This window comes from Euleptes europaea, chromosome 10 (genome assembly GCF_029931775.1).
Source record: "Euleptes europaea isolate rEulEur1 chromosome 10, rEulEur1.hap1, whole genome shotgun sequence".
NCBI lineage: Eukaryota > Metazoa > Chordata > Lepidosauria > Squamata > Sphaerodactylidae > Euleptes > Euleptes europaea.
The window spans coordinates 77,924,329-77,938,618 of NC_079321.1; the positions used below are offsets into that span (position 1 = coordinate 77,924,329).

At 38.5% G+C, this 14,290-nt stretch overlaps 1 protein-coding gene across 5 annotated transcripts in view; it reads right to left on the minus strand.

The window, feature by feature from the left end:
- Positions 1 to 14,290, minus strand: part of EPB41L2 (erythrocyte membrane protein band 4.1 like 2) — a 112,911-nt gene that overhangs the window by 40,232 nt on the left and 58,389 nt on the right. Inside the window, exons 11-14 of one of the 5 annotated variants that reach the window (XM_056856948.1) lie at positions 13,257 to 13,405; positions 9,256 to 9,288; positions 9,000 to 9,062; positions 3,413 to 3,559 (exon numbers count right to left, since the gene is read on the minus strand). In XM_056856948.1, the coding sequence (XP_056712926.1) occupies positions 3,413 to 3,559; positions 9,000 to 9,062; positions 9,256 to 9,288; positions 13,257 to 13,405 (392 nt within the window). The remainder of the gene's footprint in view (positions 1 to 3,412; positions 3,560 to 8,999; positions 9,063 to 9,255; positions 9,289 to 13,256; positions 13,406 to 14,290) is intronic. The other 4 variants (XM_056856943.1, XM_056856945.1, XM_056856946.1 and 1 more) reach the window with 4 other exon arrangements.

Below are 14,290 nucleotides of genomic sequence, written 5' to 3' on the forward strand. Positions count from 1 at the left end.
ATGCTAAGTTATAAATGATGCATTACACGTTGTTAAAACAGCAACATAAGCTTACATTTGATAAGCAAGCAAGCATTGTGTATTTTTTAATTTCCCCCAACTTTTTAATTTCCCCCACAAAGCTGTTTTCCTCCCACGGCTTTAAAGGACAAAATTGTGGTCAAACTAGAAAGATACACTGTCAATGCTTGATGACTACTAGGAGAACTAAATCAACTTCAGGGCAACTGAGCTTTTGACAAAAGACACCTCAGGGCAATTTTCTGGCCTTAATGTCATTTGATTTTTCTCTCTCATCCTAAGTAGGAACATAAATCAACAATGTGACCACCTGTCACAGTATAAAGAAAAGCACAGAAGTACTACACCTCACTAGTAGAGATGTAAAATTTCCAGAATTTTTTAAGTCACAGGAAAAAAATGAATGTTTTGAAGGAAATTGAAATACAGGCAATACTTACTGTATCGAACCTAAACTAACTTTATTGCTTTAACAACATAAAATGCAGTATAAAACTGCAATATTTCATATATTTATGGAATTTATAAATGCCTTAGTTTTCTACTAGTAAAATTGCAATTTACCCAATATTTGAGAGAAAACTGCAATCATGGCTCAATGGCAGCAACTGTTTGCTTATAAGAAGAAGAGTTGGTTTTTATATGCCGACTTTCTCTACCACTTAAGGAAGAATCAAACCGGCTTACAATCACCTACCCTTCCCCTCCCCACAACAGACACCCTGTGAGGTAGGTGGGGCTGAGAAAGTGTGACTAGCTTAAGGTCACCCTACCCGGTTCTCCAGATCATAGTCCACTGCTTAGCCTTGCAACCTCTGATGCTTAGCACATTTTTTTCTGTCTTCTGTGAGAGGTTTCTCCCCCTTCTTTTTTCTATGTCTATACCATGCCCACTTTGTCTTTAAAAACATTCCACTCATTTTAATCGAGAAAATATTTCATAGGAGGCTTTTTTAAGTACTCCCCAAAATTTCCTATTTCTCCACTCGAAAAAAGAGAAAACATTGGAAAAAACACTCCCTAGCCCCCAGAATGTTTCTGTCTCTCCACCCCCCCCCCCCGGGCCTCCACATCTCTACTCGCTAGTAAGAAATCATTATAATGTTAATTACAATACATTTCCAGTAGCATAAGTAGGTTTAAAGACCTAAAGCTGTCTGATAAATCAGAAAAAGACTAGAAGGATAAAGTCTAGCTTAGATACAATATGAAAGCCTCAAAGCTAATTATGCCTTGGAATAACCTCTAAAGAGCATCACTATTATTCATAGCAGCATTTCTTCCATCACACTGGAAACATGAGATTCTTTCTTACTATAAAATTAAGAGGACACTGGCAATTGGCTGTTGAGATCCATGGCTCTTAGAAAAAGATGTTTCACCTCATAGCTCCCACACAGAAGAAAGAAGACCTGGAGGCACTAAATTTTATACTGGGCTGTCTAATGGGGTTTGAACATATCTGAATAAATGTTGGATAACCTTAAACTGAGAAGATTCAAAGCAAACATATCTGTTTTCGGGCTCTAAGATGGGGGGGGGGGAGGCAAGCATGCAAGTAGCCACTACCCAGAGTAAATCTTCAGTTGTCACATCTGATTTAGCAACACTGTTGACATTTTAAATACCAGACTGAGCCCTTTTAAGTTTAACATCGCATCCAATGAAAAGAGTTAAAGCATCAGCAGTTGGATACCATCTGCAACTCAACAATTAGAAAGACCCTGGTTTTTCAGCATTGCGAAAATGGTTTCAACAGATGCTGGTAGTCATTCAAGGAAATTTAAAGTTTTAACTTGAGTATCAGTTTTATGATTCTATTATCAATCAAATAGTTTGTGAAATAAGTATTGTAAAATTTAAGGTTAAAAACAGCAGTTTGGCAACGTTTATCAAAGCTAATGTAACAGACACAGAGCCAAAACCCTCACAACAAGTGCATAAACAAAAGACGCAGACTTCAGGTAGCCTCATTTCACTTGTGTTCCACTGGTGACTCATGATCCTTGAAGCCCACTCTCATTCCCAAATTTCCTTTTATGTATCTTTTTTGTAAATTGTGTTTTGTAATTTTTTTCAAACCAAAAGAAATTAGGAGGGAATAAAAGAAGCAAGCAGATTAACAAGAAACATGAAAGCAAAATACAACTGAGCGCAGAATATCCAACCCTTCCGTAAAATGGGCATGAATGTATGTGTACCTTTGTACTTGAAGTCCAAATCACTACAACCACATACACAATGTTAAAAGATCAAGGTATCATGCATTTATGGGTACCTTTGTATTGAAAGTTGACATCACTACAGCACATACACAATATATCATGCAGTGATTTCTGTATAGTGAGAAATAGCTGCTCAGTAAAACATTAGCTTTACTGGCATATTCAGGGGCATTCTGTATACTTTTTGAATGCCAAAGTGTATGACATATCTTGTACATTGTCATAGGTGAAGCAATGTGCCATGTGGTCATGGTTTCTAAGTGTGCATAATGGTAAGTAGAGCCAACGTGGTGTAGTGGTTAAGAGTGGCGGACTCTAATCTGGAGAACCAGGTTTAATTCCCCACTCCTCCACATGAAGCCTGCTGAGTGACCTTGGGCCAGTCACAGTTCTCTCAGAACTCTCCCAGCCCACACAGAGGCAGACAATGGTAAACCACCTCTGAACGTCTCTTGCCTTGAGAACCTTACAGGGTTGCCATTAGTCAGCTATGACTTGATGGCAAAATCACACACACATGAAGGTAAGTAGATATTTGCTACTGAATATAACTCAATGGCATGTATTTAAAATGTCTAAAGAACCAAGTCTGTATTGGCCATCCTTTATGCCAGACATAATCTATGTATAATGTATATTATGTGTCTATACACATATCACTGAATGGCTTGTCAATAGTACTGAACATTTAAAATATGCTAATTTTTAAAACAAGCCTCAGTAAGATCACCAGGAGTAGCTTGATATCTGTGGTTTTGTAGCCTACTCTTATACATGAAAATCAGCATTAGGAAAATCCTGTGGGAAATGCAGCCCTGCATGTTTCATTCTGGATTTCTACACATCATCTGTGAACACTCATTCCCTGTAAACTGTGAGAAAATGAAATTACTTAACCTAGAACCTACGGTAACCCTCTACAATGGTATCACCTTAGCTTCCTTCAGTGTTGGCTTTCTTACTCTAAAAAGTAAAGTTACTTTGAAGTACAGTATTTGCAAACAGACAGCCACTCATAATATTAATGAGTATTAAGCACGATTCATATTAGCAGCAAAGCAATAGCCAATATCTTCCTTATTAATAATACTAGAATACAACATATATTTTTATTTTTTCTCAACATTACTAGCTATGCATGCTGACAAGGGTTTCCAGTGACATACCCCTTGTTTCTGTAGAGACAGAGGTGTGATACGACGCTTTTCCCATTCACTGGGGCGTGGCTCAGGTGTGGATTCCATAAAATTGCGCTTGAGTTCACTAATGCTAGCCTGATGCTTCAGTAATTCATCCTGGCTCTTATCCATGTCCTAGCAATATGTAATGTCAAAAGAGTAGGACAAAACATGACAAACACAAACCAACTTAATTTCTCTATTATAATCCATTAAAGGTGCCTGGCATTTCCAGAGTCGATTTTAGGTTTCTGATTAGGAGTGATGAAATATACTTGTTTCTCAAGCAAAGAAATAGACTGGTTTTGTCCTTATCATGTTGATTATGTTTTGAAAAATATATTTGTGATGTCTAAATGACAGGGTGATTTAACTAAGAAGTGACTCAGAAATAAATGTTCTCATTATTTATCAGCATAGCAATTAGGCATACACACATCTATTTTAAGATCTTTCACAACATTACGGTACATGGCAAGGACTAAAGTGAATTTCTAATGCCTATGATAAAATGTATGAAGAACAGAACGGTGCTTTCAACAACCACAAGAAGGTGCTGTGCCACATTTTACATTCCCTACATAGGTTTCTTACTGTCTGCATGTAATTTGCCGTAAGATGAAACAACTGAAGAAATCACTGGAGTATGGGAGATTTTATATCAACACTGACTGACGCTTTTAGTGAGGCTGTAGAAGAATGGCACAAGCACTACTGAAGCCCTCAGCCAAGAAGTGATGCTGTTTACTCTAATTTTTAAGGGAAGGTTGGGGCTAGAGATTAGAGTGATTATTGTTTATTTATTGTTATTATGTACATGTACAACATGTGCATTAGCACATTGTTATTGTTGATATTGTTTATTATTGTTTATTTAGACTATTTTTATAGTCCTTGCTATGTCAGCAAGTCAGAGTACTTGCTAATTTTTACAACTATACTAGCAAAAACCAGCTATCATTATTATGCTAGAAGAAGAACATGTAGAGTTTAGGTTATCTTTCATTGAAGGCCACGTCACCTTGTGCTGGGGGGACAGGCAGACTTTGCTTTTTAACTCCTTCATCAATGGACCACTTTGCTTTCTCTATAGAAGTGCATGGCAGCATTAAACTGGTGTGGGAAGAGACACTCCAAGACCAGATTACAAACGGGACATGGTGGTCATGGGAGATTTTAATTACCAGGATATCTGTTGGAAATCCAACTCTGCAAAAAATGCAAAGTACAATAAATTCCTGACTTGTCTTGCTGACAAATTCATATTCCAGAAAGTGGACAGGAAAACAAGGGGATCTGCTATCTTAGACCTGATTTTCACCAACAGGGAAGAACTGGTTGATGAGGTTAAAGTAGTAGGCACTCTGGGTAGTAGTGACTATGTAATTTTGGAATTTACAATCTTGGGGAAAGGAAAAACTGTACGTAGTCAGACATATAGGTTGGACTTTAGGAAAGCAAATGTTAACAAGCTTAAACTTATGCTGGGTAGAATCCCATGGTCACAAATACTTAAAGAGAAGAGAGTTCAAGAAGGGTGGGAGTTTCTTAAAAATGAAATACTGAAGGCGCAATCACAAACCATTCCTAAAGACGCTAGGGTGGCTCCATAAACAGCTTTTTAAAGAGTTGAGAAATAAAAAAGTTTCATTTAGGAAGTGGAAGGAGGGCCTTATAACCAAAGAGGAATATAAAAAAACAACTAGTGCTTGTAGGGAGAGAATTAGGAAAGCTAAAGCTCAGTATGAGCTTAGGCTAGTGAGAAATGCTAAACACAACAAAAAAGGGTTCTTTTCCTATGTACAGAGTAAGAATAAGAACAAGGACATGTTAAGCCCACTGTGGGGACCGGAAAGTGAAATTGTAACAGGAGATGGAGAGCAGAACTGCTCAATTCCTACTTTTCCTCAGTCTTTTCTTGCGAGGGAAGCGGTGCTCAACATGGCATAAACAGAACACATGATGAGGGAAGGGATTTGCAGCCTAGGATTGGCATTGGGGTAGTGTACAAACACTTAGTTTTTTTTAAATGAAACAAAGTCCTCAGGGCCAGATGAATTGCATCCAAGGGTACTCAAAGAATTTGCAGATGCAATTTCTGAGCCTCTTACCATTATTTTTGAGAATTCTTGGAGAACAGGTGAGAAGCCAGAAGACTGGAGGTGGGCAAATGTTGTTCCCATCTTCAAGAAGGGGAAAAAGGAGGATCCAGGTAACTACCAACCCATCAGCTTGACTTCTATACCAGGAAAAGTGTTCGAACAAATCATCAAACAGTCAGTCCTTGAGCATTTAGAAAGCATGGATCTGATTACTAACAGCCAGCACAGGTTTCTCAAGAACAAGTCATGCCAGACTAATCTTATCTCCTTTTTTGAGAAAGTTACTACCTTGCTGCATCAGGGGAATGCAGTAGACATAGTTTATTTAAATTTCAGTAAGGTTTTTGATAAGGTTCCCCATAATATTCTTGTTGACAAATTGGGAAAATGTGATTTAGATCCTATTACTGTTAGATGGATCTGTAACTGGTTGACAGATCGCACCCAAAGAGTGCTAGTTAATGGTTCCTCAACCACTTGGGAGAGGAGTGGCTAGTGGAGTGCCTCAGGGATCTGTCCTGGGCCCTGTGTTGTTCAATATCTTTATACATGATTTGGATGAAGGAATAGAGGGGATGCTTATTAAATTTGCAGATGATACTAAATTGGGAGGGTAGCCAATATGATATAAGACAGAGCCAGGATACAGAATGATCTTGACAGGCTGGAGACTTGGGCTAAAACCAATAAAATGCATTTCAACCGAGATAAATGTAAAGTTTTGCATTTAGGTAGGAAAAATCAAATGCATAATTATAGGATGGGGGAGACTTGTCTGAGCAGTAGTGTGTGCGAAAAGGATCTTGGGGTCTTAGTAGACCAAACACTGAACATGAGACAGCAGTGTGATGCGGTAACTAAAAAGGCAAATGCAGTTTTGGGCTGCATTAACAGAAGTATAGTGTCCAGATCACGTGAAGTGATGGTATCGCTTTACTCTGCTCTGGTTAGACCTCACCTAGAGTATTGTGTTCAGTTTGGGGCACCACAATTTAAGAAGGATGTAGATAAGCTGGAACATCTCCAGAGGAGGGCAACAAAGATGGTGAGGGGTCTGGAGACCAAGTCCTATGAGGAAAGGTTGAAGGAGCTGGGTATGTTTAGCCTGAAGAGAAGACTGAGAGGGGATATGATAACCATCTTCAAGTACTTGAAGGGCTGTCATATAGAGGATGGTGCTGGGTTTTTTTCTGTTTCCCGAGAAGGTTGGACTAGAACCAACGGGTTGAAATTAAATCAAAAGAGTTTCCGTCTAGACATTAGGACGAATATTCTAACAGTTAGAGCGGTTCCTCAGTGGAACAGACTTCCTCAGGAGGTGGTAAGTGCTCCTTCCCTGGAGGTTTTTAAGCAGAGGCTAGATGGTCATCTGTCAGCAATGCTGATTCTATGACCTTAGGCAGTTCATGAGAGGGAGGGCATCTTAGCCATCTTCTGGGCATGGCGTAGGGGTCACTGGGTATGTGTGGGGGAGGTTGTTGTGAATTTCCTGCATTGTGCAGGGGGTTGGACTAGATGACCCTGGTGGTCCCTTCCAACTCTATGATTCTATGAGTAATGCTTTACAGAATATTCAGCAGGAAGAGCCACATCTGTCCTGTTTCTGGATATTAATAATTTCAGCAGAAAGAATGATTATACGGTACAGATGCCATGTATGTACAGCTTCTCAAGAACAGTAAATGCTGCAGTTTTTTTAAAAAATAATTTATCTAAGAAAATAGAGACAGTAGGAGTATTCAGGCATGCATCTACCATCTTCTGAGCTACAGCACTCTGTGCAGGATGAAGTTTGAAGCTACTTTTAAATGCCATATAGTAACCCTTTGCATCTTTGCATCTAAATACACATTAACTAAACAAACAAATGAAATAAAATACATGCTATCCCTAGCACCACGGGTGTGCACCTACATGCTGAAGTCAGAAGCTATCCTGAGACTAATTTATCGGCCACAATGATTCCAAATTTCTCAGCTAATTTAATCATGTTGTGAGCCAGCTTTCAGTATTGATCTTATATAGTATTATGCTGTGGACAAGACTTGCAGCTGAATCACAGGTAGTGGGGGAAGAGGAAGGGAAACAGTGGGAATGGTATATTGTGTTCTTGGCTTTTTATCAAGCAAAGCTTTGTCTTTTTATCAAGCAAAGCTTTGTCTAAGGCAGTGGTTCCCAACCTTTTTTTGACCAGGGACCACTAGGACTTTTTTGTTCGGTGCAGGGACCCAAAGGTTCAAAATAAAAATTCTGAGAATTTGAAAATAAATTTTAATCATAACTGTTAGTTAAACATTAAACTTAGAATAATATTTGAATATGTTTTTATAATAGAAAACTTTTAATTGAAAAGATTAATTTATTATGGGTTTATAACTTTGTTTCGCGGACCTTAATTTAGTTCTCACGGACCCCTGGGGGTCCATGGACCCCCGGTTGGGAACCAGTGGTCTAAGGGCTTCTAGTCATATATTTCTGCACACAAATGTAAATACAAAAGCTTTGAAAAAGAACAGTGATTTTAGTGGAAGTCTCTGATGGAAATTCAACCAATTGAGAGACATTTATCAGTGCTTGGATCCATATAGTATTTTCATAAGTAGCATTGGGTTGACACCAGGCACATTTCTTGGATTCATCAAAGCAGTATTATGCAATACATTTTACAGTTATTTAGTAAAATTATACAAAATAAATATTCAGTTACCAGAAGCTGCCAAAAAGCAACAGAAATATTAGTAAAGTTACTGAAAAATCTGCAGATCTTCATATTGTTGCATGTATACAAGTAATTATGAAACAATCTCATCTGACAATGGGAATAAGCCCAATTTGGATGACAACGCTCATCTCTTGGATAATAAACCGTGTTAGTTTTTTATAGTTATATTATAATTGTTAAATTAAAATTACTGAGAGAATTTTGGGTTACACAGTGTTAAAAAAGCTACGTTTTTCATCAAAATCACTTCTCAAACCACACGTGGTATCCTAAGGACTAACAAAAAGGTTGTAGCCACATGGAAGCATCGTTATTTCAATACTGGATTAGATTTAGCTCCTTAGGAAGTATTGCCCAAAACATTTTCAGGAAGAGATCTCAGAACTTCACCGAAACACAATTCCAGACACATGTCGGAAATGTAAAGGAGACACTGGGTGCAACATGTGTCAAATATATTTTATAGGTAGCGCATTCGCAAAATTATAGCAACTTATTGCCCAGATTGATGGAAATGTTGACATCTAAACAGGGCTATAATTCCCGCTTGCCACTTTAAAATGTTCTCACAGCTGCACACTTAAAAACTACTTATTTATAGAGTGATTTAAGCTTTCCAACATGCATGTTCAAGATCAACATTCCCATGCATTTCATGCACTGTGCCTAGAACAGCCTGCAAGTGACCTCCCCATCTCATGCAGCCTGGCAGCCCATGAGAGAAGAAAGCACCACCTGATATCATACAAACCTCCAACATTAAATTGCTATGTCTGACATAAATATTTTCCCCATCTACTTTCAAGGGATATGTCTGTGAAATTCAGCACACACAAAAAAGACAAAAACAAAACAAAAAGCATGATCAGCAACCAACCAGAGAGTTTAAAACTAAGAAATAATGATTTAAATATAGGGCTGACCACTATCCAAGCAAGCTACAGAAGCTCCACACACTGATGATGGCAGGCAGCAGCAACTAGATATAAATTGAAAATATCATCAACCTTCTTCGGAATTTCTTCCTCTTCTGTCTCCGTCTAGATAAAGGCACCACCCAAAGGTCAGCAAAAGAAAATATCCATTAATGGAAGCTACTGGAGCAACACAGAGACTTTGTTTTGAAATACAGCAAACAATGTGCTCTGTTCACGAACCTTCATTGTTTTGGCCTCAGACACAACTCAAGTTATTAAACCCCAGACGTCTTCTACCTGTAGCACTGCGGAAATAGTTGGAGCAGTTTTTGGTATACATGAACTGAACATCAGTCTACCCTGTACTGAGTCAGAGCATTGATGCATCAGACTCAGTGCACATGACTGGTAGCAGGTTGCCTTGGTCCCAGGTTATAGGCAGTGTTTGTTTACATCACTTTAGGATTTCTTCACTGGTTGTTTGTAAATGAAGGAAACCAGTAAATTCATAAATTCAGGTAACCAGTAACATTGAAGATATAAGTGTAAATCTCATATTAAGAACTATAAGCAGCTGCATCATAACATAGTTTCATATATAAAAGACCACACTTTTCAGCTTTAAATTTTGACTTAAGTTCAAGGCAAAATCTTTTACACTATATTGGGCTTGACATACAGAGAAGAGCCAGCATTTACAACAAAATCAAAATGGTTTAATGAAGTAACATTCCTTTAAATTTGCCTATACTTGCATTGGTCAGACCTCACTTGGAATACTGTGTCCAGTTTTGGGCTCCACAATTTAAGAAGGATGTTGACAAGTTGGAGCGTGTCCAGAGGAGGGCAACCAGAATGGTCAAAGGTCTGGAATCTATGCCCTATGAGGAGACTTAGGGCGTTGGGTTTGTTTAGTTTGGAGACGAGAAGGTGAGGGGTGACATGATAGCCATGTTTAAATATTTGAAGGGCTGTCATGTTGATGAGGGAACTAGCTTGTTCTCTGTTGCTCCAGAGACTAGGACATGGAGTAATTGATTTAAACTAATAGAAAAGCAATTCCACCTAAACATTAGGAAGAACTTTCTGACGGTGAGGGCTGTTCGATGGTGGAATGTACTGCCTCGGAGGGTGGTAGAGTCCCCGTCTTTGGAGGTCTTTAAGCAGAGGCTAGATGGCCATCTGTCGGGAGTGCTTTGATTGTGGGATCCTGCATGGCAGGGGGAGGGTTGGACTCACTGGGGATGTGGGGGGAGGTAGTTGTTAATTTCCTGCATTGTGCAGGGGGTTGGACTGGATGACCCTGGTGGTCCCTTCCAACTCTATGATTCTATGATTCTAATGGTTTTTTAAATCCAGATATTGCTCATACAAGATGAACTTGCCTATACTTTAAAACTTTCTACTTAAGCAGTGGTTAAGAGCATTGAAAGCTTAAAAAAATCATAATTATCCTCATTCCCAAACAAAAAACGCCCCAAAAGTCAAATTCTAAACAAAAACAGACTTGCATTTTAAATGGTTACATCAATGCTATAATGTTTTTTGTATTGGGAAAGAAGGACCAAAAGACACAGGAACGCTATGTTAAGTATTGTGTCTAAAGAAGGGCTGATGTATCTGGCAGCCCATGCTGATTACATTCAGGAGTACAAGGACCAAACGTGTGGGCTTACAAAGAGACATGTTTGTAAGAAACACGACCTACGTGCAGAGGCCACAGCCAATAATTTGAGAGATCACTGTAGCTTTTTAACAAACTGCCACAATGGTAGCGTTTACAGTCAAAAATACAGCTCTCCTATGAAAATGCCAGTTCACACAAACATGGCTTTATGTGACACCTTCCAGTGGTCCTATACTGTACAGGAATCAATGGGTGGAACCCACATGGCCCTAACACGGCGTTCGTATGCTCTATAGCCTCTTTGAGTACAGTATCTAGTAGATGTATTATTTTTAAAAACACTAGAGTATTTATGCAGAAATGTACATCAATGGCAGTTTAAAAAACAGGGAATCAATGGCCTTGAGCTAGAAGTCTGCAAGACTGAATTAACGTCTTAGTACTGAAAAGCAAATTGACATGCAAGTGGCATTTAGGCAACAAAATTACACACTTCCTGTTCTTCAGCTTTGTCTTTAGTGTCATTAGAGGCATTCAGTGCAGTTGCCTTAGGCTCCAGGTAGCAAAGGGACAGAGTGACAGGAAGGTACAATTTGAGTGAAAAAGGAATAGATTGTAAAGTGATAGAAGCAGTACAAAGATGGCTAGAAATGAAGGGATGAATGAGGGAGAAGTAATAGGGACATAATGCTGAAGATCAGGAATGAGATGCAAATCACTGGAAGGCTAGGAAAATGAATGCAACCATCCTTACCGAGCAGTGAAGGGAAATTAAAAGAAAAACCTTTGCTCAAACTACATGGAAAGCTGGACAGGAACTGGTTTTTTGCAACAACTATTTTTAGGCATTCCTGTCTCTATCACAAGAGGAAGAAGATGGCCAGTCACCAAGAGACTCATGGGTTTCAAGGCAGTATGGGGCTTTCCTTTGTTTCTGCCATAGACTAGGATTTTTCCCCCATGGGACTGCAGTTCACACTGTCTGAGGGAGAATGTACAGGTCTACCAAGATAGTCCTTCCTAGAAATGTCTGAAAACATTGCCATTTCATTTTATAGTGGGTAAGGTTTGGGAGACAAGATGAAACAGAGTAAGTGGGGAGGGATTGTAGATGCACATATGCAGGCTGGAGAAATAGAAAATAGTCCAACCACAGATTCAGATGAGACCATGACATGAGTGTACGTTTGTGGGCAGAAGGAATACACAAGAAAGGGAAAATAGGAGAAACTGTTAGTGGGCACAGTTATTCAAAAGCAGGGATAGGACTGCTATTACAGTATGGATGCCATAAACATTCAAAAGCCTCCAAGTATTTTCAAAATCAGCCAACATAAAATCCAAACATTTGGCAAAGTGCTCTTTACTTTGGGACTGGTAACGTCACAACAGATGGAAACACACAGATTTCAAAGCTTTTGCAGAAGGTGGGCAGGAAAGACCGCAGTACAGGAGGTCAAACAATCTGGCTATAGCTTTCATCTCATTCCTCCTTAGGAGTTGAGACCCCCCCTCAAGGTCATTACTTACAAAATAGCAGGAAAAAACAGATTCTCAGGTTAATTAGACATTTTCTATTTATCAAATAGCAAGTAATATCAAATGGAAAAAGTACAAGAATTCACTATACAGATGATTCAATTCAAGAGGAGACTATTTAACAGACTACAACTTAAATTTACTTAAACTCCATTCTTATATAACTTACTCATTGTTCAAATTGGCTTAAAATAAAAACAGCTTAAGATGCTACCAACAACTTACAAAAAGAAGCATAAAGAACTGGTTCCATGTCCTTTATGTGACAGAATGCTAAAACGTAGTCTTACTACTCTAACTGGAAACAAATTTGAATGTCCAGATTTCAAGCTGCACTTGTTCTATATATCCATTCTATAATGCATAGCTTATGTTTGAAGTAAGTTAACTGTGAAAACTAATAAACATGTCACATCTAATTTTGTGCTTCTTCAAATAATTATCTATAATAGAATGTACATGTAGGTATAAAGAGAACGAAACATGGTAATTAATTAAGCATGGATTGCTTATTTGATCCCCTCTTTTACAAGTGCAAAAGGTTTCTAAGCAAAGCTGAGTGCCAGGACAGATTACTGAGAAAACTGTTAGCAGCACGGTTCATGCTCTCTGTTTAGCTAGTGCTCTGTTCAACCAGAGAGCTCTGATTCCACTCTAGGGAAATGCATTTCCAGGTAACGTACTCTGTAGTGAAGGTACAGACCAGTGCAACATACCTCCTCCCCAGTTTCTCTCTATCAGTTTATTCAAAGTCCATAGATAGGCAGATTACTGTGTAAGGTAAGCACTACAAAATACAAATTAAAGCCATAATGCAGCTTTCCTACAACTCATGTGACACTCTGGTTTGAATAAATCTCAAATACATTTAAAAATTCTACTATTTACTACAGCAAGAAAACATAGTTAGAATCAGTCAACATACCTTTCCATCATCAAACTGTGGCAATTTGGCTATGGCTCCATCCTCATCTCTACTTTCTCCATCTTTTAATTTGGACTGTCCAGCAGCTTCAAAACTCCTAGCACCACAGAAGTCCTTAAGTAGGCTCTGGTCTGTGATACCTACTGGAGCTACAATAAAGAGATTTATTTCACTCAGCATCGTATTAGAAGGTTCTACAAGATTCTGGTTTCAATAAGGATAGCAACGGGTGGGGGGGTCTTGATATGCCAAATAAAATATTTGGGGTGGGGGGGAAGGGTTAAGCAAGGCAAAGTAAAGTTATATTTTTAAACAGCATATCTGAAGGAAATGTGCCTTGCTAATCCAACTTGGTCTCCTAGGTATTACCAACTAAACAATTAATGCATATTATAGCATGCAGAAGATGTAAAATATTCCTAATACGTTGTTCACATACCCAGTATTAACAGTTTGATACTGGTAATATTCTTATAATGCTCATAGGGGAAGGGGCTTAGAGACAGACACTGGAATTAAAGGTCCCTAAAGTTACGTATGTATAAACAGTTCAAATGTTAGAATGCACTTCAAACAAAGAACTATCCAGAATTTTGTACTTCTACACACATTTAATGGTCTTGTAGCTGCTCCTGTTCCAGCATGCCTTAATAATCTTTATAGGTTAACTGCCTGTATTGTTTATAAATAAGTTCATATATGAAGTTTGAGAAATTTAACTTACTCTACTCTAAAAAGCCTATGTCAAAACATACTGTAATTCAAAACACCATATTAAGCCTTCTTAAAAACAATCCACAACTCAGTTTTATGTATAAAAGAAGGCATACTCTGTATATTATAATCCCTACATTATAATTTTCATGTAGCAACATTTTCCAGGCAAGTAAGTCCCCACAGGTTGATGAGTAGGAGTAGTTCATCAGCAACACAGGACAACAATGCTTCAGATCCTATATAAAAATCTGTTTGCTCTCAGAGTCCATGGGCAGATCCATTAGAAGCTGCAACATAAAGCTGGCTGACAACTTCCT